Below are 27,926 nucleotides of genomic sequence, written 5' to 3' on the forward strand. Positions count from 1 at the left end.
CCTGTAGAAGGGCCCTGGACGTGCCCAAGCCTGCCGTTTAAAACCTGGCCTTTGCGCGCGCTCTCTCTCTCTCTCTGGTTGGCAACCAGGATTAATTCACTCGGGCCCGGGCGACGAGAAAGGGGTGTTAAACCCCGGAACTTGGCGCCAAGGCCGGCCCTGAAGGCGAGAGGACAGGCGGGACCCCGCTGCAAAGGTGCATTGGCGCGCTCGGCTCTCTCCTCCCTCCCTCCGCAGTAACCCTAACCAGCTCCCTCCCTCCCAGGAAGTCCTGAACCAGAGGCGTCTTCTGCCTCTTCCCGAAAGCCCCCCCCCCCGCTCGGCCACGTGCGCCAGAGCCCCCTCCTCCCACTCGCCCGGCTTGGGACGGAGGCAAGGCGGCCCGGCTGCCCCCCTCCCCGTGGGATTGGCCCCGCCTGAGGCCGGCGGGCGGGCTGGAGGCAGGACTGTCCCCGCGCCCAGCCTTCCTCCGCCGCCGCTGCTGCCGCGAGTGCAGCAGAGCCCGGCAGCAGGAGGAGGGCTGGAGGCAGGCAGTGGATTCTGCGGCGACCGGAGAGGTGGGTGAGCGGGGCAGGGCGGGACCCGGGGAGGCTGCCCGAGCAGGTCCCCTTTGGGCGGCCCGGGCGCGGCAGCGGCAGCGCCTGGCACCGCCGGCCCTTGCGCCTGCAGGGAGGAGGGAGAGAGGTTCCTGCGGAACTACTTGTTTACTTAGCAGCCGGGGCGGGAAGGCGCGTCCTGAGGGGGCTGGGGAGGGGCGAGCTGGCTCGGCGCCCCTCGGACGCCCACACTCCTGACCGCTATCCCCATAAACGCGCCTTGTTCTTCTCCACGTTCAGCTCCGCTATAGGACGACCCCCCTCTTCGGACTCGACTGCGGCTTCCCAGTCCCGCTGCCTGCGTTGTGTGGCCGGCCTTTCCCCCTGTCAGGTGCAGCCTGCTTCCACAAACGCATTCTCTTCTCTCCTGCCCTCAAATGCTTCATTTAAAAAAGAAACGAGAAACGAAAGCCGCAGCATTTTCCAGCACTGTCAATGCCCCAAACTTCCCCTGGCCAAATCCGCCTCTGCTCGTTTTCTAAAAGTTTCCCTCTCGATGCCCGCTGCCTTAATAACTTGCTGTCCCCCAGCGCCCTGTGCCTGTTTAACACGAATCTAGCTTTGCAAAGCAAGTCCGCCGAAGTTACAACCTCTCGCCAACTTTTTTGCTCGCCTACTGTACCTGCCTATGCCTGCCTATTTGAAGCGCCTGGTTGCACTGGCTGTGGTAGATAAGCAACTCTACAAGCCTTCCTTCTTGCCACACAGGTATTGCCACACAGCAGTGTATTGTGGACTCCGTGCTGCTGATACATTCAGGTTTTTTTGGTGTGTTTTTAAAAAATGAATAGCATCAATGCTGTCCACATGAAACTGCCATCCCATGTTATTTTCCTGACTAATCAACTATGATGTGTGGATGTTATGAAATATTTCCATGCTTGAGCAGCACCTTCTTCACAATAAATTCTGCTGGGCAGAAGTGTCTGCAGTCTTTCTTCTCATACTTTTTCTTTTAAAACAAAACAAAACAAACGCCCCCAAAAAACCCTACTTCCCATACTTGCTCTTCTCCACTTAATGCTCTCTCTCCCAATTCTATGCTCACCAGTTTCCTTAACACCTAATCACCAGAAATTTCTCCTGTGCTATTAATTTTACCCACCTCCCTTCTATTCTAGTCACTGCCATGATGTCTAAAAAAACCCAATATTGAGTCTTCAATATCCTACAGCATTATTGTCTTATTAAAAGGAGAGCACAAACTCTGGACCTTTATATCACAGAGTTCCCTCAATATGGGTCTTGAACCCAGTGCTTTTTTTTTCTTTTAAAAAAAAGCTTAGTGGTACTCTCATTTTCCTACTTGTATTGAAATACTGCCCCTCAATGGGGCCAAACTTGGATTCACAAAATGTTTCGGGGTATGCATACCCCTGCGTCCCGCCAGAAAAAAGCACTGCTTGAACCCATCTGTTAGGAGCAGCTACACATTGATAATGCAAGTTGTACCTATTTACAGCTGTCTGACTGGCAGTAATTCAATGGATGCAGCTTTCTTCACACCTGTAGGGCATGGCTATCTATACCTGTGGAGTTTCTGTGGTGAATGCAGGACACAGTCAGCAGGGGGGGTGTGGAGGTGGCAACGCTACTCCCAATTTGTAGGTCAGTTTCTCAGCCTTCTGTGTTTCCAGCACCTTTTGCTAAGCTGCCTGTTTGAATGCTTCCATGTAGGTGTTAAGAGAACACATCACCCGTTACTCTTGCCATTACTGTACAGTCATTTCTTGTTTCCAGCAAAAGTTGCCTTGTGCTCTAGCCCAAGAGCTCTATACTAGACACATTACCCAGAAGAAGCTGTTGTAGAAAGTGCACATGGCCATGCTCATTTTCAGATTAAACCTTGTGACCTTCATAGTAGTAGGTGTAATTGAGTTGAAAGAAAGCCTTGATTGGGATTTTTTCCCCCACTTGGGTGCAATGATGATTTCCCTCAAGTGCTGAGCTCAACTTTCATAGCTTTGGATGTGTGTTTTTTGAACCATAACAATTTTGGGAGCGACTCCATTTCGGGGAAGTTTTTAAATTACCAGTCAATTATTGGTGCCATCTGGCAATTTCCTCCTGTTGCTGCAGCCTCGGGAAAGCGAGAGAAGGCACAGCAGGAATTAAATGTGGTTATACAAGTTAGTACCTGTAGCAGCGCAATTCCACTCTGAACAGTAAATAAGGGAGAATGATATTCTTGCTCTTGCTCTCTGCATTTCCTATGTATTCACTTCTTAATTTCACAGAGGACTCTAATATCCTGTGTCCAGAAGGCTAACATGCTGCCAGAGAAAGACCCTAAAAGGCAATGGGAGAAGGACCCCCAAGAAGATCCATCAGTCACCCTCTTCCGGGAATATCTGAGAATCAAGACTGTCCAGCCAGAGCCTGATTATGGTATGGAGGGTGTTTTCTTTTTCCTCATTCATTTTAAAAAGGCGAAGTTCTGCTGCTGTCTACTTGACTGGTGTCACTGCTGGAGCTTTGCAGAAACATTACATAATCAGCAACCAATGGGAGTCCATTCGGAGGCTGGTTACTTTAGCAGCTGGAGGTAATGTTCCTGCATCATTTGCCAGAGTGAACAAAACAAATTGATTTCTAGAGTTCATTTGAAATGGTTTTATCTCACCTGTTCTGGCTAAGATGCACTGAATGCATTTGCAACATACAGCATAATTTAAACAGGAAAAACCATCTAGTTGGAATTATGCATCCCTGGATATATTTACATAGACCTATGATTATCTGTGCTGTGATCATTTGGTCCATATGAATTATTCTGAGTACAGCTTGTAAGTATCTATCTAGCACCACCACCCCATGTTTCATATGTATTATTGTCAATATTTAGCCTTTATAATCACATAGATAAGCCTGACTTCCATTTCCCCTCGGCACTTAAACTGTGCTATAAAGAGTGAGGGGAAATATCTTTCCTCTCACTTTATAACATGCATTTCATTGCTTTCTTTTTTAAAACAACATCCCATCAGAGTTTGCCAGGACCTGATTGGTCTGCTTCTATGCCACTGTTTCTCTGGGAAGCTCAGAACAACATTTTAGCCTTATTAAACACACACAAACACACCTGTGAGTAGATAGATTTTTGGGACAATTTTTATTAAATTGTTAATTAAAATATCCAGATAAGATATGTAAAATTGACAAGAAAATTAACCGTTATAATACAATCTAGTACATTTGCCATCTTTTCAATGCATCATTGCATTTTCTACTTCAGAGTCAGAACATTTCTCTAGCCTCCTTTTCCAACTCAATCAAATCATAACATAAAAATACTTTCAGACAGGGTATCTTGCAATAATGGTAACATGTCCCATGACATTTTCCCGTGATTTGGTTTGCTGCCCATAGAAGACTAGAATGTAAAGAAAGTGGTTATGGTAGAACCCTTTCCACTGACAAAAAGTTTTATATGTGCGAGCAACATTTTTATATGCTGAAATGTTCAGCCATGTTAGCCTGCCACCATCTTCAGTCTGAGTGATTCAGACCAGACACAAACTTACTATTTCTGAACTAGGCCAGTAAAATTTCCTGAGGACTAGATGCACAAAATTCCATACTACGCTGAAGAACCAGCATAACTTGGTTGGAGACATTCTCAACATTAGGAAAATAGGGAAGCCACAACTGATATGGAGTAGGCTGATGAAAACACAATTCAACATAGTTAAATAAGGCGACAGACAGCCCTGTACTCACTTCTGTGAGAGTAAGTCCCACTGAGCCCAATGGGGCCTGTTTCAGAGTGGAAGGATGCACATAGGATTAAACTATTAACCACTTAACAGGTTTATGCATGAGTCTCTCTTTGTTGGATTATAGCCTTCTGCCAAAATCCAGAGAACAATTTTAGAAGAACACAAGGTCTTGAATGCACCCAGTCGGACTTGTGCCCTTTCCCCCTTTGAACAGCAAATCACCATACTGTAGCATAAACAACTTTTGACACTTTATTAAGTTTCGGAAATACTTGGCTGGAACTTTTGAAAGCTGGAACTGGAGAAATGCACATCAAAAACCCCAGTGGTCCTCAGTAGGCAGAGGAGCAGAAGAAACTTGCTAGACCAGAATGGAATGTTTCATAAAATACAAGTCACATGGAAGCTCCAGTTTCAGGATGTGTGTGTGTGTGTGCGTTTAAAATGTCTGTTCTTTGCATGATTCAGTCTATTCCTCAAAAGATTCAAGTCACATTTCCAACCCATGTACGTTGTTTCAGCAGACTTAACCTTCCTACCTTCACCTTCCTAACCATGATTCCTTCCCAGTGCAGATGAGCACAGTATAGGCCAGAGATGAGGAACCTGTGACCCTCCCAGAGATTTTTTTGACTCCAGCTCACATCAGCCCCAGCCGGCAAGGGATGTGGGAGTTGTAATATCTGGATGACCCTAGTTTCCCCATTACTGATATAGAGTGCAAGTTGTGCCTCAGAGGACATCAGATAGGGATGTGATATCCTTTTCTCTTCCTCCACCCCCACTCACGCCTGGTGGACAAATCCCTACATACTGCTTTTTGAATTGCCATTTGAAAGAAATAATGTGTTCCATAGGCTGTCAGATCAGAAAGTAATTTGGAGGGGTTTAATGGTGATATTTTGCACAAAAAGCTACTCAGAAGTGTGAAACAGCAGATGTTAATAGCTTATCTAAGAAACACTTTGCTGCTTTTCGAACTTTGGTGCTGAGTGAAGTCCACATTCCAGAGCTTACTTCAGACAAGTATTGCCCCTCTGTTATTCTGAAGTATTAATGAGTCACAAAGTGAGAGGATTTAAGCCTTGTTTTCATGGCAACAGGAGTAAATCTGTATGCACTGAGCACTCAAGTGAGTTAAGCTGGAAGATAATTTTTTGTCTGTCGTATACATTGGCTCTCATCCACTTCATTCAGGCAGACATTGAGTTGCAGTCATGTGAACCCTTGTCCTCAGTGTACTCAGGCTAAAGTTGGCAAAGTTAGTCTTTCTAAGTCACCTTGTAACTTAGGCTCCTGTTCCCATATCACATAGTTTGAAGTAAGGCCGCTGAAGCCAGCAGGACTACAGTGGTACCTCTGGTTGCGAACATAATTCGTTTCGGAGGTCTGTTCTTAACCTGAAACCGTTCTTAACCTGAGGTACCACTTTACCTAATGAGGCCTGCTGTGCCGCCGCTGCACGATTTCTGTTCTCATCCTGAGGTAAAGTTCTTAACCTGAGGTACTACTTCCGGGTTAGCGGAGTCTGTAACCCGAAGTGTTTGTAACCCAAGGCGTTTGTAACCCGAGGTACCACTGTACTCTGGAATGAGTGACTTAAAGGCTGCAGTCCTAACCTGCCTGGTGCATTTGAATTGCATTACATTGGCCTTTTTGAGCTAGGGTCAAAATTCATATGAGAAGTGAGATTGTGTATTTTAATTGAGAATACATTGTATGGGGGGCACCCTTGCATGTCCACCTACTGCATGGCGGTCATTGGAAAGTTGTTGAAAAGAAAGCCTCTGTGTGGTAGCCCCCTTGCCACCCAAGAGCTGGCCTTATGTACCTGCCACATGCTTGCAGCGTGTGCTGGATATACCAGAGGGAGAAATGGCTCTTGTGTAATGCACACTGAAAATCAAATCCTAGGCATGGCAGAGGGTACACATGACAGGATTGCTATGGGCAACCTCATTCAGTCTTTTGTTCACACTGTCACCAACTGTGTGTCTGGCTGGTTCTGTGAATAGTCCAAAGAAAACGGGCCAAGTCATTTTGGAAAAAAATAAAAATGATTTTATTATTACAAACCTGCACTGGATTACTATTTGCATTTTACTTATGTCAACTTACTTCAGTTCAGGCAAAGCAATGGATTACTGCTCCACCGCTTTGCCAGAAAGAACACTTATAAGAACTTTTGTAACTAAGAATTATTGTTTTAGCATGCAATCCACACCCCCCCCCATCTGCTGCATGCGGTGATGGCGGGGGTTTGGATAGATCATTGTTCAAAACAGCTCCTTTGGCCTTTAGCCTGGCCTGGGATCCACTAGATCAGGCATACTGTAGGCAAACTCCAGCCCTCCAAATGTTTGGGACTACTGTTTCCATCATCCCTGACCGCTGGTCCTGTTAGCTAGGGATGATGGGAATTGTAGTCCCAAACATCTGGAGGGCCGGAGTTTGCCTATGCCTGCACTAGATCCTGAGCTACCCACCCACCCACTGCCATCACTTGGTGGCATTAGACTTCTGTTGCTACCTGGCTGGGGTTAGGATTGCTCTTGCGAGTTTGCCTTTTTCCTCCTCCTTAGCAATTCATTTTCCTTCCGTTTTGTGTATTTAAAACTATAAACCTGAGGGTAGGGTGCATCTTATTACAGGCTGTTGTAAGCTGATCTAAGATCCTTTTTCAGCCGAAGAATATATTGACAAATACTTTAGGTAAAATGTCACAATCCTTTTTAGCTGTATAGGATATGCAGCCTGGGATGCATCCCACTTTGTGAATGTTAGTGGGAGAAAGAAAAGTGCAAGAGAGCCATAATTAGCTGTTGTGCGTTTTTCACATACAGAAGCAGGAAAAGCCCATTTAAGTGTTGCTTGTGAAAAAGTCTCAGTGGAGAAAGTCTTGGCTTGGGTCCATGAAGAGGGCATCACCTCTTCAATGATGAAACCATTAGGTTCTTACTGGACTATCATTGTTGCACACTTTTGAGCTAGGCAGAATGAAACTGTATGAATTGTTTCCTGTGTCCAAGGAGAGAAGGGCAATAGGAGGACTGCGCCAGAAAACTCCAGCACAAAGCGTTTGCAGGGAGAAAAGATTTGTTGTTGAATTCCCCCCACCCCCCACCCTCCCCTGTTTTGCTGGAGGGGCCCTGCAGGGAGAAGAATCCATCAAAGGGGACTTAATAAGGTCTGTTTCCTGTTTGCTTGGCCAAGTAAACTCCTGAGAGGAACCAGAGAATGAAAGCAAAAGATTTTTACCCCCCTCCGTTTGTTTTGCCCTACTGGGTCAAGGAGGCCCACATAGAAGGTTCTGAAATAGAGAGGGGCTGCCAGAAGGAGAGGGCTAGCTTTGCAAAAAAACAACACTTAACACTCTCTGGACACAGTCAGTAGTATGCAGTGGACCCTGTAGTCCTTGCAAAAAATGTACTTTTGATTTAATCTACAAGGAAAATAAGGCAACGCTGCTCCATGCAGGCCTACCATCTTTAGAAAGCTTTAACTTCTCATCATGCCTTGGCTGGTCCCTGTCAAACTGGCTAGTCAACTGGGCGGGGGGGGGGCACGGAAAATGGATGGATATAAAGTGTGCAATGGGAAGCATTGGAAATTAGCAGCACCTACAAGACTTGAGAACCTTTCCAGGTTAAATGACAAAATATGTCAAAATAATCCTCAGAGCAATATTCAGGCAGAAGAATAGCGGAAGGGGAGGGCAAGACAGGCCTTTTCTTTACTTGACACACTGGGCTTCAGAGGAAAAAAATTAAAAGGTTCAAGCTGCTCTTGTTGCTTCCCCCTTGCCCAACAACTGTGTCCATCTGCAAAAAAACCAGTGTGGAGTGAGAGATCAGCCTCTGTCCTGAAGCCTCATCTTCTGCCAATTTCAGGGTTGCATTATTGCCACTGCAATATAAGAGAGCCTTCCATATAAGCAAATGCTGGAATGACACCCATAAATTCTAAGCTTTTTTGGGAAATATTCCTTGTACATAGAAATATTAGAGGTTCAAACACCCCTTCCCAGTGATGGGAGAGCATTCCAGCATGTTATCAGAAGGCAAAACGGGGGTTCACAATTTTGGACAAGAAAAAGGAGAATAACTATGATCCAGCTGGCAGAGTGCTGGGTGGACTTCGGAGAACCAGTGTGGCGCCATATTTACCAGATGATTTGATGCTTTCCAAGCATCTTTCCAAATACCTCTTTCTACGTCTCTTTACCCTGCCTTTTGACATGAGGTGTATGTTTTTAGGACCATCCTTATGTCTATAATTATAAGTTTTAATATTGTACTATGCTGTGTTTTAATGTAACCCACCTTGGGATGAAGAGCAAGTAATAAATAAGAATATAATACAGTAATGCTTGCTATCATTCGAAACGTTCAATGGAAAATACTTAAGCACTGCTTTAGCTAATATGAAACAGAGGGCTCAAACAAGAGGCCTTTGCGACATTCTGCAAAGAAACATCTAAAAGCCAGGGTATGCAAACAAGATGTATTTCCAAAAATATTTTAAAACCTTGTCTGATGCTTCAACTCCATTTGCTGTCCACCTCTGGGGAAAAGTTCTACTGCTCATACTGCATTGGGTACAATGGATGAGCAGCTTTTTGTAGAGGCTACACTGATGATTTGAGTAAGTTTTATTGAATTGCTTCATGTTGTATGCTGCCTTGGTAATTTATGGTTTTATGTACCGTATTTTTTGCTCTATAAGACTCACTTTTTCCCTCCTAAAAAGTAAGGGGAAATGTGTGTGCGTCTTATGGAGCGAATGCAGGCTGCACAGCTATCCCAGAAGCCAGAACAGCAAGAGGGATTGCTGCTTTCACTGCACAGCGATCCCTCTTGCTGTTCTGTCTTCTGAGATTCAGAATATTTTTTTTCTTGTTTTCCTCCTTCCAAAACTAGGTGCGTCTTGTGGTCTGGTGCGTCTTATAGAGCGAAAAATACGGTATTTATTATTGCATTTCTATGTTGCCTTTCCTCCAAGGAGCCTGAGGAGGTGTGCATGTTTCTTCTTCCTCCCCTTTTATCCTTACAGCAACCCTGTGAGGTAGACTAGGCTGAGAGTGAGTGATTGGCACAAGGTCACCCAGTGAGCTTCATGGCTAAGTGAGGATTTGAACCCTGGTCTCCCAATCTCTGTCCAACACTCTAACCACTATATCACACTGGCTGTCTCTTAAGGCCAATTCATAAATACTTTTAGTAAATGCATAAGTAAAATAAATGTCATTGACTGAAAGGTGGTTAAAGCGATGTATTTCATTGATATGTGGTTTTTACAGCTGCTTCTCCTCTCTCCTTCCAGACACAGCAGTGAAATTCTTGGAGAGAATAGGCTCTGAACTTGGCCTACAGTGTCAGAAAGTGGAGGTAATTAATGAGAAAGCCATAGCCCTGTCTCAGTTCTGTCAGGATGTCTGATCACCCATCTCCAATTTACTGTTACGTAGTCTCTCAAAGCTTATGACTTGGTAAAGGAGGTGCCATTAATCTCCTGTCATACAGGAAGCTTTGGGCTAAAGTAAATGGTTCCTGGCTCTCAAGAACATTGTTCTGTTTGTTCATTTAAAGTACTTCTAGGCCTCCCTTGACCAAGACACATTTCAGAGCTGGGTACAATGAGCATGAATAAAACTATTCATACCTGATGTAAAAACAACAAAACATCAGTATTAATAACAAGCTAGCAAAATGAGAGGCACAAATAAAACTGTAAAACTATACTGCCTAAAGAATTATAACGCGGAGCTCTAGTTCCACCACCACAGACTCAAATTTGATACAACAACGGTACATGTCTTTTAAATTCCGTCTCATCTGCTTATTCTCTTAACCTCTGCAAGAGGGATATTTCTTAACATTATTGGATTGTTGCCACTGTCAAACTTCCATCTGTTTTAAGGAATAAGAAGATGGCGTTGGATTCACATGAGCAAAGTGTCCACAAAGCTCCTGTTAGTCATGGGTGAAATGTAGACCACAATTTTAGATTCCGTAGTTGGAATCACTGCATTAAGTTTACAACCCCTTATTATTTCCTTGTGGCCACAGAAATGTGCTCTTTAACACTTCTCCAGAGAAGACTTATTATTGACAGTTTGGGCCTGAGATACAGATAATCAGTCAATCCTAGTGGTGAAATAATGTTGGCATTCCTTATTTGTTAATCGTGTAAATCCTCTCTGCTGCTGGTGATAATGTTTTACACAAATGATCACCGGTTCTATTACAATACTGGTGTCCAATACCAGCACCTAGTACGGAGGCTGGAGTCAGAGCCGCAAATTAATGACCTCAAAATAGTCCCTAGCAGAGGTTCTAAAGAGCCTAGGGCCTTATTCTCCTAATGAATCCTTCCAATGCAAGGATTTCCACTTGCACAATGGGACTTCCCCCCCTTTCCCTCCCTGTGTGTGCCCTGAACCCTCCCCCAAATCTTTTCCAAAGGGTTGGGGGGAACCCCTAGAACAGATTTAGGGTGTGTGCAGGGGAAAAAACACTGTTGTACAAAGAGAAATCCAGAGTCTCCCCTCCTATCCAGAGTCAGAGGCACTAATGCTTCTGAATATCAGTTGCTGGAAACCATAGGAAGCTCTTGTGCTTGGGTCCTGCTTGCAGGTTTCTCACAGGCATCTGGTTGGCCACTGTGAGAGCAGGATGCTAGACTAGATGCTAGACCATGGGGAAGAAGAATTGAGGATCAAGGGAGGACTTGGGATGGAGCCAAATGGGTTTTTTGGCGGGGAAGAGGGAGGAATTCCCGAGATAGAGCTCTTCAGGACCACATGCGTTGGCCTGACTTGAAGGGTGGAATAGAAGCATAAGAAATAAATGGTTTCATAGGCAGTCTTGAACAAGTTTTGATTAATTATGCCCCCTTGATTTGTGTGGTTCAAGGTAGTGGTGGTGAGAAATGTCTTCAGATTTATTCTCAGGCAACCTTCTGATTAAGCCACGCTGTGGGAAGCATTCTGATAATTCTGGTGCTCATATTGGCTGTTTTATAATTTGTTGCAGCCCTCGTGCAGCCTATAATCTCTTCATGAGCTGGCTATCCCATTAATCTCTTATTACCATGTTCTCAGGCTATTCTTGAACAGATCCAGCATGACCTTTCCTGCATTAGGGCCTGTATTTAGACTGATTATTGTTACAAATTAATGCCATGCAAAAACGAAAATTTTTATTTTTAAAAGAGTGATTTGTGTTCTTTTCTCTATTCCTATGTATAGTTAAAGGCTAATTCCCCCCCAAAAATGTTCAAATATTGGAGTTTGCCTCTACCTCAGTCTTTATCATAATAGTCAAGGGTACTTTAAAAGGACTAGCAACCATAAGCTTATATGAATTTCCTAGAGTCCTGTATCTGTTCTGGACTCCGTCTAGTGATCTCTGGAACTTCTCTGTGTTGGAAAGTACTGCATTTTATTATGCCGTTGGAGGACTGCAGGTATGGACCTGGACCTGCAAAAGCAGATTGGGGCTTCCTGATTTCGCCATAAGGAGACACTGTGTTTGCCTGAATTCCGAGGCTCATTTTGATTCAGCCTGTGGCTGTTTCTTTAACTCACAATGAACAGGGTTGTATCCAATGCTGGTCCTACTTAGAGTAGATCCATTGACGTTAATGGACCTGAATGGCTCGGATTTATTAATTCCAGTAAGTCTACTCTGAGTAGAACTTGGTTGGAATACAACCCACACTGTGCTCTGCCTTGCAAACAAGTCTACAGAAACTACTCACCTATAATGCTTCTCTCGCTACCCATTTGCCCCACAAGTGGCAGTTTTAAAATGTTTTTCCTGCCTCGTCACCTCACGGTGACACTTATTTTTCCACAAGTGGCTACTGCAGAGACCTGAATTGATACAAAGCCACCTTAAGGCTCCAGTGCACTTGCTGTCCATCGAATTCTCCCTTAATTTAATGGAACAATTTTTCAGAGAAGAAAATAAGACCCTATGGAAACTCAAAAATGACTATAAAGTCCAAGCCACAATAAGGTAGAAGAGTGTGAGCCAGAACAGGGCTGCTTCATCAGCCCCTTCATCATCATCCACCAGCCCCTCTTGCTTCCTCTCTGGATTGCACACAGAGAGGTTACTACCTTTAGAAAAACCGTTTCCAAGTACTTGGAACTGCGGAGCTTTTTGTCCATACTGATCTAGTGACAGGACGAGCAACCCACAACTGACTTGGTGTTCTGTTGCAGGTCTGCCCTGGCCGTGTGATCACCATCCTGACCTGGAAAGGCACAAACCCGCATCTCCGCTCCATACTGCTGAATTCTCATACAGACGTCGTGCCAGTGTTTGAGGTTAGAAGGGGATGCAGGTCTCTGCATCTTGCATGTGATGTTGCTGTTCAGAAAGGGTGTTGGTGGTACAAATGTGCCCCCTCCTTCAGAACCCAGGGAAGCGTGATAATCCTTGCTTGCTTCTTGTTTTGAATATACAGAGGACACAGGTTACATTGCTCATATTGGTGCAATGCATTTTCATTCACATCAACACCTGTGTCATCCTGGGGGATTAGTAATACATACTGTAGAGTTCACACTTTCTAGGATTACAACAGTTGAGGGATGAGATGCAAGATACCTTTGAGTAAGCCCTATAATTTAAACTCAAGGAAACTCTTCCCTCTTCGTTATTCTAGTCCCCAGCTTTATACCAGCAGAGTGCCAACTACAGAGAGAAGTAAAGAGCTGCAGGCATTTAGATGGTTTCTTTAATACAGTGAAATATTCCTGTTTGCCTTTGTTATATGGAAGTGATTTGGCCCAAAGATAGTACTTGAGTGTCTAACATAATATTTGAGAGTCTGTCCAGACAGGAGTTGAGGAATCAAAGATCTCATATATTTGCTCCTAATATTCAAAATACATAGGATTTCCCCTGTGCTGTAATATCCAGGATGTCACATTTTCAGTGCCTCATGTCCTCCCATCACTCCCATCTTCCTGAGGTGCTCTGTGCTGTTTTCCTTCCCACAGGAATATTGGCGCTATGATCCGTTTTCAGCCTTCAAAGATTCTGAGGGAAACATCTATGCACGTGGAGCCCAAGATATGAAATGTGTTTCTATCCAGTAAGTCTATCCATGGTGGGGGAGAGGACACATGACTGAGATTATCTCACCCTATCGTAGTTCATGTAGAGTGATCATTTCAGTTAGTGCACTTTAGTGAGTGCAGAAGTCAGTGGAAAACTTAATCCTGATTGGCCAGTGTGCCTTGGGTTAAATGTTAATGGGTTCGGTGCCCCAAAGGTAAACAGGAATAGATAGACTGCTAATACACACAAATGCTGCCTGAATAGTACGTGGGTGGTTAAATCCTGCAAGTAGCAAAGTTTTGTATAACTTTTGTAGCCATTTTGTTTTTATTTTATTACATTATGTGCTGCTTAATTACATCATAAGCAGTATACAAGTAACTCAACATGATAAAAGTAAAAATAATCTAAAACCATAAAATCAGAATTCAGTTAAAATACCTGCTTGAATAAAAAAATCTTCAGTAGTCATCGGAAGTTCAACAGGGAGGGGAACCTGTCTGATCTCAACTGGAAGGAAGTTCCATAAAATTGAGCTCACAGTACTGACACATGGGCATAGCCAGGATATTTGCTGCGGGGGGAGGGGGCAGGACTGACGTGATTGGTCAGTTAGTTAAGTATTTCTATTATTTTACTTGATTGTGGGGGGGGGGGGAAGCTGCCCCCTGCCCCCTCCTTGGCTACGCCCATGTACTGAATGCACAGCTTCTGGTAGAGACAAACTGCATCCGAGCCATGGGGGATCCCTAATGGTGACTCCCTCAAAGACATCGGTGGTTGGACACGAATCTGTGAACCAGGCAGTCCTTGAGGTATCCTGGATCCAAGTTGTAAAGGCCTTGTAAATTAATATAAGAACCTTGAACCTCTCCCAGTAGCATATAGCCAGTCAGTGCAAGCTTTTGAGCATTGGAGTTGTGTGTTGGCGATAGTCCATCTGCATCAACAACCTAGCTGCAGCATTTTGCACTAGCTGGAACTTCCAGACCAGGCTCAAGAGTAACCCCACGTAGAGCATATTACCAATGCATGAATTACCGTGGCCAAACTATGAGAATGGCCATAGTTGGCAGACTAGCTGTAGCTGGTAAAAGGCATTCATAGCTACCAAGGCTATCTGAGCCTCTAGCAATAAAGGCAGAACCAGGGGCACCCCCGAATTCTTATTAATGTGTGGTTAATACGAATTACTTGTCTTGCTCTGCCCTGTATGGTATGTCTTAGAAGTCAATGGACTCTGATCCAGGCTTCAGCTAGCTTCCAGTCGCCACCCCCCAAAAACCCACCCTCCCTTTCGCTCCTTTATCATTCCTTCACCTGTGCATGATCCTGACTGGGTGTAGACCAAGCATCTCTTGGTTGTCCCAGGGGTATCATCAGCCACTAAATAAGGCTCCTTTCCTTCCAGGTACATAGAGGCCATCCGGAAACTGAAAGCTGAAGGGAGACAGTTCCCACGTACTGTTCATATGAGTTTTGTCCCAGGTGAGTTAACCAAGGGCTTATTCTTTCCCATTTACTTGTATTTCGTGCCCCTAATAGTTTCTCCTCCTTCAATATTTCTCTCAACCCCTTTGAATGAGCTTTAAAAGGGCCAGCCCTCCTCTTTCCTTAGATTTCCCTCCCAAAATACAGTTGTAGTAGTAGAAGTTCGTGTCCCTCCCTTCCCCTCTCAGCTTGTAAATTACACCAGGCAAGTCAACCCAACCTTTTAATCCCTGCCATTCAAACCTTCACTGTATTGACTACCCTCAATCCCCTCTCAATAACCATACTCACCCAAAACAAAAGAAAGTAAGTCACCACCATCTCCTTTGGTGGTTGTCTGTTTAAGAGATGCTATAGGAGGCGGCTGAGGGGAACCAGAATTTAATATCTGGTAGTGGCGGCGTTGCTGGGGATCACAAGTGGGGAGAGCGCTGTTGCACTCAAGTCTTGCTTGCAGACTTCCCAGAGGCATCTGGTTGGCCATTGTGAGAATAATGTAAGTGGGCCTGTAGCCTGATCCAGCTGGGCTTTTCTTTACATGGTCTTTGTAGCTGCCCCAAACAAGGTTTTTGCTTCTAGATCCTTTTAATAGACAGCCATTCTTGTTCCATCCTTGGAACACCAGAGGGCACCTGCAGAGGATGCATGTACCACAACCAAGGATTTTGGGCTTGACTGGATGTAAATGGAAAATCTGTGTTCTCTCCTTATGCCCTTTTTGTGGTTAAAAGCAATCATGGTGCCTCCCAATTTGGGTTGAGACCATGCCACTGGAGGGGGGGTGTTTAACCCTTTCCCTTCACACTACTTCCATGACTTAATCATTCCCCCCATCCCCACAAACTGCTGCTGTTAACTGCAGTATAGGTTCATGTCCCCCTCCCTTCTCTGTAACATATAACCACATAGGTTTAATTCAATAAAAGTACATCAGAGGCGATCCAAGCACCGTTCTCCCATGGCATGTTTCTTCTGGCCCTCTGTTGCAGCCCAGGTAACCAGATACTGATAACTGCTATTTCTGCAGCCTTTTCAGTATTAGTACAGTCTGCAGTTTCCTGGCTCTCCTGAGCAGACTGACTGGCTCCTGCTACACAGCAGGAAACAATTTGAACATCACAAATCTCTGTGTCATTGCTAAGGTGGATCATCACTGTGAGCTGAATCACCACAAGTGAAATCTCTCCAGGTTCCCATAGGGAACTGTGAGTTGCCATAAGCTCTTGGGCCTGTTTTGACTCTCAAGAGCAGAGACAGATGTGGTTGGTCTCTGGAGAATGAAAGCAAAGGTGTTTATGTGGCGATTGGTGATTCACTTACCTGGTCTCTTTTCCCTCCCCTGCAGATGAAGAGATCGGGGGCCACAAGGGGATGGAAATGTTTGTGAAGCGTCCTGAGTTTGCAACGCTTAATGTTGGCTTTGCCTTGGATGAAGGTGAGGCTCCCACTAGGGAAGCTATTTTGGACTTGAGTGTATGAGGGAAGCAGCCCGTACATTTTGCTTTACCCTTGCTTCAGTTTATCCTTGGTGATTACCTGGGCACACTTCCTCTCTCATTGCCAGAGAGAGAGAGAGAGAATGAGATTCTGTTAGGTCACAGGCTTGCTGTCAAAAAGGGGCATACAGTGGTGAAGATTCTTTGTTTTACTGGTGCAAGGCTAATGATGAACTCACTTATGAGATTACTGGTGCAAGGCTAATGATGAACTCACTTATGAGATTAATGAATTCTCAGCCACTTTGCTGACGGTCTGTTTCCTGGTCAAAAGGCGCTTCAGAAAGCCTACTGTGTCTTCTAGCTAAATGTGTTGTTTCCTAATTCCATTCTCTCTCTTCCCCCAGGCCTGGCAAACCCGACAGACACTTTCACTGTATTCTATGGCGAAAAATGTCCGTGGTGTGAGTACAATCCGGGATTCCTTCTATGTTTGTGTGTTTGGATTTTTGTCTCTGTTTGTGGTTCCCTCATGGCTACTTCTGGTCTTACATGATGTTTGCTTGCATTTTCAATACAGATCTTGGGAGAGATAATGTCTTTTGAAAGAAAGAATTTTTGAGCCTCTTTCACAGGGAAGTCACGAATTCTTCTGAGTAGTTTCTGGAGTTTTGCCATACCCATGTCTTCACTGTAAAATAGTCACACATGTAACCCTTCCTAGAGCTTTTGGGGCTTTATGGAGGAGCCAGAGCAGATAATGAGACCAGCATCCTGTTGAAATTGGTTTGGGACTTCATAATTCTTAGCCACAGCTGTTTTTCACTTTCACAGTAGATTCGAATCTGTGGATTTTTAGTCACAGTTAACATCACTGGAATCAACTTGGAATTTTAAGCCTCCTTCCTTGAGTGGTTTTTTAAACCTTGGGATTTTCAGTAAGGGCTTGTAACTTGTGAATTCGGATAATTTTGCAGTGAATGTCTGAAAGTCGGCATTCACATGTGAGTGTTAACAGATCGTATAAGTGTGATTGCCAGCATTCCCTGCCTTATATCTGTAAAAGGGAGTGGGGATTCATAGCAAGGTAACAGTATATCTGCCATTTGTTGGATATACGAATGGTAACATTGCCATAAAGCTGATTTACTATAGTTTGCTGCTTTTATTCCCCTTCCTAGATGGCTTTGCCTCACATTTTCTCCCCGTCACCCATGCTTGCTTTCGGGCTCCCTCTCTTTGGGATACTGCCACAGTCCAATGTCTCATCTGCTGTCTTACTGCCATCTCCTTTGCTCTTCCTCAGTTTATTCCTATGGTGCTCTAGCCCATCCCTGTTGCCCTCATAGTATGATGCCCACAAATGGAAAGAGTTTTATTGTTCATCCATTGATGCGGACAACTGCTAGAGAGATAATGGAAGAAAATCTTATAGGGTCTACTCCACGATAGTAAAAAAAATCCTACTTTCCCACCACCAGCATATCCACTCAGTATTACGCAACAGAGCATTTCTGAATAGTGAGGGGCTTTTTACAACTTGGAAACAATTTTTTTCTTGTACCTACTTTTGACATGGATTCAGGTTATATGGAAACTAGGACAGAGGTATTCATCCCACCCTTCCTACTCCATTTGTAGGAATACCAGGGGTCAGCAAACTTTTTCAGCAGGGGGCCGGTCCACTGTCCCTCACACATTGTGGGGGGCCGGACTATATTTTGGAAAAAAAATAATGAATGAATTCCCATGCCCCACAAATAACCCAGAGATGCATTTTAAATAAAAGCACACATTCTACTCATGTAAAAACATGCTGATTCCCGGACCATCCGCAGGCAGGATTGAGAAGGTGATTGGGCCGGATCCCGCCCCCGGGCCTTAGTTTGCCTATCCATGGAATAACCTTTCTGTTTGTTCTTTGAAAATTCACTGTAACGCAAAACGTTGCACTACAGTTTGCACGCAGTTTTGTTTTCGTTTGTTGGGTGCACTACGTTTTTAAAAATGGGGCTCTTAAAGTATAGACTATGCCTAAACTAAATATGACATAATAGGCATCACCGAAACCTGGTGGGATAAGTCCCATGATTGGAATGTAATAATGGAGGGATTCAGAGAAACAGACCAGACAAGAAAGGAGGAGGAGTGGCGTTATATGTCAGGGATGTGTATACCTGTGTAGAGATCCAAGATTTAGAACCTCAAAGCCAAAGTGAGAGCATTTGGGTCAAAATTAAGGGAGAGAAGAATAACAGTGACCTCATTGTGGGAGTTTACTATAGATCCCCAAGACAAACGGAGGACATAGATGATGCCTTCCTGGAACAGATGGCCAAGCATGCAAAAGGAAGGGAGATAGTAGTAATGGGGGACTTCAATTACCCGGATATTTGTTGGATGTCAAACTCAGCCAAGAGCATAAGGTCAAACAGATTCCTCACTGGCCTTGCAGACAACTTCATTGTCCAGAAAGTGGGAGAAGCAACAAGAGGAACAGCCATTTTAGATCTGGTCCTAACCAATGTTGATGACCTGGTTAGTGGGGTAGAAGTGGAAGGATCATTAGGCGCGAGTGATCATGCTCTTCTGAAGTTTACTATACAGCGGAAAGGAGCAGCCAAGCATACTAGGACTCAATTTCTTGACTTTAAGAAAGCCGACTTCATAAAACTTAGGGAAGTGCTGGGTGAGATCCCATGGACAGTAATACTAAAAGGAAAGGGAGTTCATGATGGCTGGGAGTTTGTTAAGAGGGAGATAGTAAAAGCACAACGTCAGGCAATACCAATGAGACGGAAACATGGAAGGTGCCTAAAGAAGCCAGGGTGGCTATCTAAAGAACTTTTAACTGAGTTAAGATTAAAAAAGGATGTGTACAAAAAATGGAAAAGGGGGGAAACCACCAAAGAGGAATTCAAACAAATAGCCAGCACGTGTAGACACAAAGTCAGAAAAGCTAAAGCACAGAATGAACTCAGGCTTGCTAGAGAGGTTAAAAGCAACAAAAAAGGCTTTTATGGGTATGTTCGTAGCAAAAGGAAGAACAAAGAAACAGTGGGGTCACTCAGAGGAGAAGATGGTGAAATGCAAACAGGGGACACAGAAAGGGCTGAACTCCTCAATGCCTTCTTTGCCTCAGTCTTCTCCGATAAAGAAAACAATGCCCGACCTGAAGAATTTGGAGCAAATGATTCAGCAAAGGAAACACAGCCCAGAATAACTAAGGAGATAGTACAAGAATACTTGGCTAGTTTAGATGTATTCAAGTCTCCAGGGCCAGATGAACTGCATCCAAGAGTATTAAAAGAACTGGCAGATGTGATCTCAGAACCACTGGCAGTCATCTTTGAGAATTCCTGGAGAACAGACGAAGTCCCGGCAGACTGGAGGAGGGCAAATGTCCCTATTTTCAAAAAGGGGAAAAGAGAGGACCCAAATAATTACCGCCCAGTCAGTCTGACATCAATACCAGGGAAGATTCTGGAGCAGATCATTAAGCAAACAGTCTGTGAGCACCTAGAAAGGAATGCTGTGATCACCAATAGTCAGCATGGATTTCTGAAAAATAAGTCATGTCAGACTAACCTGATCTCGTTTTTTGACAGAATTACAAGCCTGGTAGATGAAGGGAACGCAGTGGATGTAGCCTACCTTGATTTCAGCAAGGCATTTGACAAGGTGCCCCATGATATTCTTGTAAAGAAGCTGGTAAAATGCGGTCTTGACTATGCTACCACTCAGTGGATTTGTAACTGGCTGACTGACCGAACCCAAAGGGTGCTCATCAATGGTTCCTCTTCATCCTGGAGAAGAGTGACTAGTGGGGTGCCACAGGGTTCTGTCTTGGGCCCGGTCTTATTCAACATCTTTATCAACGACTTGGATGATGGACTCAAGGGCATCCTGATCAAATTTGCAGATGACACCAAACTGGGAGGAGTGGCTAACACCCCAGAGGACAGGATCACACTTCAAAACGACCTTGACAGATTAGAGAACTGGGCCAAAACAAACAAGATGAATTTTAACAGGGAGAAATGTAAAGTATTGCACTTGGGCAAAAAAAAATGAGAGGCACAAATACAAGATGGGTGACACCTGGCTTGAGAGCAGTACATGTGAAAAGGATCTAGGAGTCTTGGTTGACCACAAACTTGACATGAGCCAACAGTGTGACGCGGCAGCTAAAAAAGCCAATGCAATTCTGGGCTGCATCAATAGGAGGAGTATAGCATCTAGATCAAGGGAAGTAATAGTGCCACTGTATTCTGCTCTGGTCAGACCTCACCTGGAGTACTGTGTCCAGTTCTGGGCACCACAGTTCAAGAAGGACACTGACAAACTGGAACGTGTCCAGAGGAGGGCAACCAAAATGGTCAAAGGCCTGGAAACGATGCCTTATGAGGAACGGCTAAGGGAGCTGGGCATGTTTAGCCTGGAGAAGAGGAGGTTAAGGGGTGATATGATAGCCATGTTCAAATATATAAAAGGATGTCACATAGAGGAGGGAGAAAGGTTGTTTTCTGCTGCTCCAGAGAAGCGGACACGGAGCAATGGATCCAAACTACAAGAAAGAAGATTCCACCTAAACATTAGGAAGAACTTCCTGACAGTAAGAGCTGTTCGACAGTGGAATTTGCTGCCAAGGAGTGTGGTGGAGTCTCCTTCTTTGGAGGTCTTTAAGCAGAGGCTTGACAACCATATGTCAGGAGTGCTCTGATGGTGTTTCCTGCTTGGCAGGGGGTTGGACTCGATGGCCCTTGTGGTCTCTTCCAACTCTATGATTCTATGATTCTATGCCATTTCCCCATATAAGTTGAGAAAACAGTGTATTCAGTATGGATGCAAATGATGTGTGCAGCTAGGTTGCAGGGGCTTTTGCGGCAACAATTCCTGCTGCTGAAGAAACAAGCCCACTATTCAACTGCAGAAGCCATTTGGCTCTTCAGCCGTGGAGTCTGTACAACACTCCAATACTATTCTCTCTTCTTTGTGCATGTTGCTCCTTTGGATCATGGCACGCTTCCTCTAAAAGATTTGTTGAATGTGGTTCTCACTGACTGTAGGAGTTGGGCATCAAGGAGTTGCTTTTACTACCTTGCTTACCATTCATGTTTTGTGCTTCCTCTGAATACTTTGCAGGGATTAAAGTGAAGGTAGAAGGGAACCCAGGACATGGATCCAGATTCATTGAGAACACAGCTGCTGAAAAGATGGTAAGAGATTAGGAACAGGGGCGAAGTGGCGTGGGAGGCGAGGTTGCTTTTGTTTGGCAGGGGACAGAATTGTTTGCTTAGCTCTAAAAGCAATGCCTTCATCCATCCAAGCTGAGGTCTGTTTTCATAGACCTTTCTTTACACAAGCCTTTGAGCCTGGTACCATCCAGCTGCTGGGCCACCTTGAAAAACATTTGCTCATTAGAATATGTATCTATGTTTCCATACTGTTGCATTGACTTTTCTGCTTTCTTGCCCATAGCACAGAGTGATTACTTCCTTCCTGGAGTTTAGAGAGCGTGAGAAACAAAGGTGAGGAAGAAAGGAGCCCCTATGGGAAGCTTGACTGCGTTGGGAAGGGGTGCTTCTTCTGACCTTCTCTATGGCTCACTTTTGTTTGCTATTTATTTGGCGACCATTTCTAATGTGCAAAGGCCTTTCAGTCCTTAAGTTTGTCCTCGTAACTGAGATAGAGCCCTCCCTTAGGACTGATGCTAGCATTATTCATTGGGCCACACTGATGCATGACTCGTTGCCATCTGCGTGGGTTGAGCAGCACATTCAGGTTGTCGTAGAGCCCATGAGCAGCAGCCCTGCTGGGAAAAGGCAGAGAAGCTTTATTGCAGGGAGGGGACTGACCCATGGCCCTCCAGATGTTGTTGCACTACAACTTCCACCAGCTCCAACCAGTGTAGCCTGTGGTGAGGGATGATGGGAGTTTTAGGCCAACTACATCTGGAAGAACTCTGGTCCCCTATCCCAGCATTACTGGCACTCGTTCCTGAGACAAGAGGCTTGCAGTGGAACATGTCTGTGTTTCCAAGACCACTTGTAAGCTGCTGTATGAGTCACCTGTCATTTGAACTCCGCTTCTTATGGGCAGGAATGTTAGCTGCTCTGATGATTGAAAATACCCACTGTTCCTGCCAATACTTGGAACAGTGATTTTAGCCTCCTGTTTCTTCACCCTTGGGACTTAGGGAGCAATTAAGTGCAGAGTTTCAAAGATGTGGGGTGAAAGTCTTTCTCCCTTGTTTCTTGCAGGTTGAAATCAGAGAAGCACCTTACCTTGGGTGACGTCACTTCCCTCAACCTGACCATGCTCAATGGGGGCATCTCCTTCAATGTGGTCCCTTCTGAGATGTCTGCTGCCTTTGATATCCGCATCCCTCCCACAGTAGATTTAAAGGTACAGTATCTGGCTACTGACAGAAAGGAAGGAGGTAGGGAATGGCAACTAATCTTCAGGCTGTGGGGTATTGCCTGGAATATGCTTACTGGGAAATGGCTGGGGAGTGTATGTTTATTCTTCCTGCATTGGACTGTGTCACCTAGAGCTCTCGTTCCTAGGCTTCTTACATTAAAATTGTTTGAGACATCCTATAAAATATTACGAAATCTTATAAATTTTGTTGTCTAGCATTGGTTATCACTGATCACATGAAAGCACCTTGCAACCCTTCCTGGTTATGATTAGGAGAATTGAAGGGGCTGATTTTTTTGTCTGTAAGGTACCTCCAAGAGCCCTGCTGACTCTCCCATTCCACTTTCCCTCCTTGCCCTGAAGGATCGTCTCCAGTTGCAGGACCCGCCTTCAGAGGCTGCAAGAGAGGAAGGAGCCAGTTGGGGAAGCAGTTGAGGGAAGCCTCTGAGGTTTGGCATGGTTCTAAGCCAGCATGGATCCTTGGATCAGTGGTTAAGCTTAAGGAGCATTTGATTTTTTATATTTGTGGGCGTAAGAATGGCAGGAAGGAGTGCAGAGGATTCTGGGATGAGTTAGAAGGACTGTGGGATAAATTGAAATCAGAATCATTCTGACATCAACTAACCCCTTTTACACCCAGCTGAGAACTCTGCAGGAGAGAACCCTCTCCAGATACCGTGTCATCAGGAGGTCCTTTCTGTACAATGTACATTGCCTTTAGTGTGGCAGTACTTACCCTTTGGACCTCCTTTCTGCTATGTACAAATCAGAGAGATTCTATTTTTCCAGCACCTATTGAAGACTGTGCTTTCTTAAACAAGCCTTATAAGTTGGGGTTTTTTTTAAAAAAAAATAATCCGGTCTGTTATCTGTTATTACATCTGAAATGACTTTTATATGTTTTTACTGTTGATGTTTTTATTGTTAAACAGATTCAAGATGTTTCACAGGAAGCAATTCCTGGATGAAATAAATAACCATGTTGCTTTGTTTCTGCTCTGCAGGCATTTGAGGAGCAGCTCACAGCCTGGTGCCGGGCGGCTGGGGAAGGTGTTAGCTATGAGTTCCACCAGGTAACTGTGGAGACGAGGGAATATTCCAGCAGCCTGTTGCCACCCCCTTAGATCTAGACGCATAGCTCTGTTCCTGGCTTATGGCTACATGGCCGCCTGTGCTGCTGCAGCTGCTGCTGCCACCTCTCTCTCTCCCTCTCTCCTCCATCTCCCTCTTGGGCCTCTCCTCTCTCAATATGGCTGCCCTTCTGTTCTGCCTTGTCTCCCTCAACCTCTCGCACTCCTGCTGCCGCTTCTGCCGAGCCCTTGCCACAAGTCTCCTGCACTGTAGGTGCCCTGTTGCCTCCTCCAAGCTTCACCCTCTACCCTTTTCTTTGGGCTAGAAATACACGGATCAGTCGGTGACCTCCACAGAGGAATCTGACCCCTGGTGGAAGGCGTTCAGTGGCACCTGCAGGGACATGTGAGTAAGACGCCTCATTCCCCCCATTCTCACACTCACTCTTCTGAAGACACCTGTGGAGGCTGGTGGCTGTTTTCACCTGCCAGATGCAGAAGGAACTGTAAACACGACATCATTTTGGAGGGAGGGATGTGTGAGGGGAGGAACCTAACATTCAAGGCATTCAGAAAAAGACTCCCCTAAGGATCTGTATGGAGAACAGGAGAGTGGCCCAGTTATCCTCACCCTTCCCAACGTCTCCCATTCTGTTCATCCGAGGTCCCCTGTGCTCCATTTTTAAAAATTCTCACCATCTGAATCCCGCCGTCAGATAGCTTGGAGCCTCCTTGGCAGGAGAAAGAAAAGCCTAGCTTAGCAATGGGAGCTCCCCGTCATAGTATCTCTGTCTTTGTCAGGAACATGAAGCTGCAATGCGAGATCTTCCCTGCTGCCACAGACAGCCGCTATATCAGAGCGGTGAGTACAAGTGCATATTTATGTGTGCATTTTTATGTGTGCATTTATCTTGTCAGTTGATTTCTTCCAGTACTTTGGTTGAGCTTCTCCTGTCTCCTCTTCTCCCTCCTCCTCCCACTGTGTTGCAGGCAGGACACCCGGCTATCGGCTTCTCCCCAATGAACCGCACCCCTGTGCTGTTGCATGATCACAACGAGTTCCTAAATGAGCAGGTCTTCCTTCGCGGGATTGAGATCTACGCCCATCTCATCTCTGCACTGGCCAGTGTCCTTCCCCTGCAAGCAGAGGCCTGAATAGGGGCAGGCAGAGCAGAAGGCAGCAGTCCGAGGGAGAGAGAAACCAAAGAAAGAGAGAAAGAGAAGCTGAAAACCTGCATTGCTTCCTATTTTGAGACGGGACCCTGCTAGAGGGGACGTAGGCCTTAGATGTTTTGATTGAGGGCTAGGGCTTGCTGAGATCACAACCAAAGCAGACTGTTGCATTCCAGCATCCCTGAGTGGTACACAAGGGGGGCAAAGCATGTTGGAAGCAGAAATGTACACTTACACCAGTACATATAAAGTGGGGCTCTGTAGGCATCGGCAGCTGTTTCTCTGCTCCTTACCAAAGCACTTACAGCCAAGACCCTTGTTTGCACAGTTCCTGCATCAGGTCCCAGAGCTCCAGCTCTTTATCATCACCAGCTACCCATGTTGCGTTTTAAAGGATAATCCTCAAGCACCAGGTTTGTAGGACTGAGGTTCTCACCACTGAGGTTTCTTGGGTTTTGTGGCAGATGTTATTGCCTTGTCACTGGCTCCTTTCACCGCCTTCTTCCCTTAACACCAATGCTTCTGCCATGTGATTCCCTTCTCCACATACCAAACCCAAGGCCAAAGCAACCGGAAAAGCAGGGTAAGTCCTAAGCTGCAGGATTAATCAAGCTCCCCCCTGGTTCCTTCTTCCCTTTTGTAGGTTGATGCTCTTGACACCTAGCTGGTTTTCTCTGCTACAAGGCATGCCTAGTTTTCAAAGATCCAGCAATCTCAAATTTTCAGTGGGAGTCCAGGCACCATGGAAAAGCCTCGGTTTTACCTCCATTGTATGCTGTATGGTGTTGGGCAAATCTACACACTCTGTGCCCCTCACTTGTAGAGGGGCATGAAATGTTGCCACGGGCACTTTGCCACATGAGATCTTCCTACAGAACTTGGTGAAGATGAAGGAAAAGGCAGGTTTGCTGAGGGAGATAGTAATTAATATTGCCTTACTTGGAACCTGCCTTCCCCACACACCAAAGTAGGATTGGCGTGGGGATGGGTGTCTCTCTGGATATTCACTCTTTGGGACTTAACAGCAGAGGGGCTGGCTGCAGCATGGTGCCTTAATTTTCTGTTGAACTGTAACGAGTTACTGCTGACACTTGCCATTCCCATGCAGGTAAGAGTTGGGTGAACAAGATTCAGCCATAAAGGACAGCCATCTCCTCCCCGCCCCAGAACGCTCCAAGGGAACAACACTACTTTATGATGCTTTTAGCAAAACTTGCCCTTGCTTGGAAAGATCGTTTTTCACATTATGCTACAATATAATTCCTCATCCTCAGGTTTACATGATATTTGATAACATCATCTGGAATTGCCAGCAAATTCCCTAGAAACTATTCTCACAGTCGCTGACATTGTAGATAAACATGTACTTAAGTAATGAGGAATACCTGCCCCTTCATCTCCCTGTTACCAGCATGCGGCTTGAGCAATAGATTGGATAACGGCATGATGCTTTAATTTGACATATGTCCTTGCTAGTATCAGTATAATATCACCCACTGAAGTATAATGAGGAAGAAAATCGGCTTCACTTTAAATTTCGTATCCCAAAATTCCCCGATGCCAGAGTAGGCCTATAAACCAGGATACTTTTAAAAAGCCTAAAGCAAAACAAAAAACCCGCAAGATGCTTGTTTTACAACTCAATCCTAAGCATGTTTGGCAATAACTCCCACTGTTTTCAGTGAGGCTTACTCTTTGGTAAGTGTTCACAAGATTGCTGCCTTGGACTAAGAGTTGAATGGCTACCTTTATGAATGGCAATATGAGAAGTTAATGAATGACTACAAGGGAGAGGGATACATAATGTAAATATTGTGATACGACCCTCCTCTTGGCAACTGGAAACTATACATCTGCATTGGTAAACCTATGTTTCTAGAGCTGCCTTGATGTTCATCCCCATAACATCACATCTTTATGGAGGTATATTGTCCTTCCTCTCAAATAAGTTTAGTGAAGAAGAAGAAAAAAACAGCAAGTGGTAGTTTGAATCCCAAAGGGGTGTTGCCTCTGGGATTCAAGGTGCCACATCCCCTCCCAAGTAAATGTATTTGACAATTTTAAGCACTGCTTCTTTGTGGAGCGAAAAGCCTTAATAGTGGCACAGACTGCATAGTCAGCAATGCCTGCATTGCACAGGAGGAGGAGCCTTCCACACCTGCAATGTTTTTGCTCTCATTTGAGAAAGAGGTACACCCCCCTCAGTCATCCTGGGAAAAGTGCAGGGAGCATGGAGCTCCCTGCATTGCACAAGCTGCTTCCTCTGATGGGGAAAGGGAGGCGCTGCTTGCAAGATGGAGCATCCCTGCACTCCTCCCTCTCTTAGGTTAGCAAGTAAGGTATATGGAACCTGGCAGTACAGCATATATAGTATGTCACATTGAATAATGCTTAACTTGAAAGTGCGCAATCAACCAGTAAGTTCTCCTCTGCAAGTGCCATTAAACTTCTTGGTGGTTTGTGCTGATTGTGTCTACATCTCCCTATCACCTCGTAAGCACACCTTTTCACAGGTAGAAACCCTAAATGTGCATAGCTTCCACCGTAAGATGCATATTGCAGCATATATATTTTTATTCACATTGAGAAGATTAAGTACTGCAGGCCAACAAAAAAGTGTAAAGGTGTGTAAGGCATGAATATGGAGATAATTAACATGATCATTGAATGCTGAGAGTTGTTCTATATTCCCCTGCGGATTATGTCTGAGGGCTTATTTGCGGTTTTGAGGATTTGACACCTGGCCCTCTGTAGTCTTAAATTATCTAATCTGCTTGCTGGCGAAATGAAAATAATAACAAGCTTGTTCCGATTTAGAAACGTTAGAAAACTTCAAATTTGCTTACGATATTCCATGTCAAAAGGACAGAAATATACAAACATGATTTTAAAACAAAAATAGGATGAAGGTATTAAAATATATTCAGATTTCAAAAACTCAAAA

At 44.9% G+C, this 27,926-nt stretch overlaps 1 protein-coding gene across 2 annotated transcripts; it reads left to right on the top strand.

Moving 5' to 3' along the window:
- The first annotated feature begins 58 nt into the window (after positions 1 to 58).
- On the top strand, positions 59 to 27,926 carry ACY1 (aminoacylase 1). Of its 2 annotated transcripts, none has more exons than XM_080996469.1 (15): positions 59 to 196; positions 2,834 to 2,984; positions 9,638 to 9,702; positions 12,546 to 12,650; positions 13,329 to 13,423; positions 14,801 to 14,877; positions 16,226 to 16,315; positions 16,724 to 16,780; positions 21,462 to 21,535; positions 21,798 to 21,847; positions 22,580 to 22,724; positions 23,744 to 23,812; positions 24,136 to 24,215; positions 24,611 to 24,671; positions 24,800 to 27,926. In XM_080996469.1, the coding sequence occupies exons 2-15, from the start codon at positions 2,867 to 2,869 to the stop codon at positions 24,962 to 24,964; spliced, it is 1,251 nt and encodes a 416-aa protein (XP_080852595.1). In that variant the 5' UTR covers positions 59 to 196; positions 2,834 to 2,866; the 3' UTR covers positions 24,965 to 27,926. The 2 variants fall into 2 exon arrangements, with proteins under 2 accessions (XP_080852595.1, XP_080852594.1); XM_080996468.1 differs by lacking the exon at positions 59 to 196 and adding an exon at positions 399 to 557.

Source organism: Podarcis pityusensis, assembly GCF_964106645.2.
Source record: "Podarcis pityusensis genome assembly, chromosome: 2".
Classification (NCBI taxonomy): Eukaryota; Metazoa; Chordata; class Lepidosauria; order Squamata; family Lacertidae; genus Podarcis; species Podarcis pityusensis.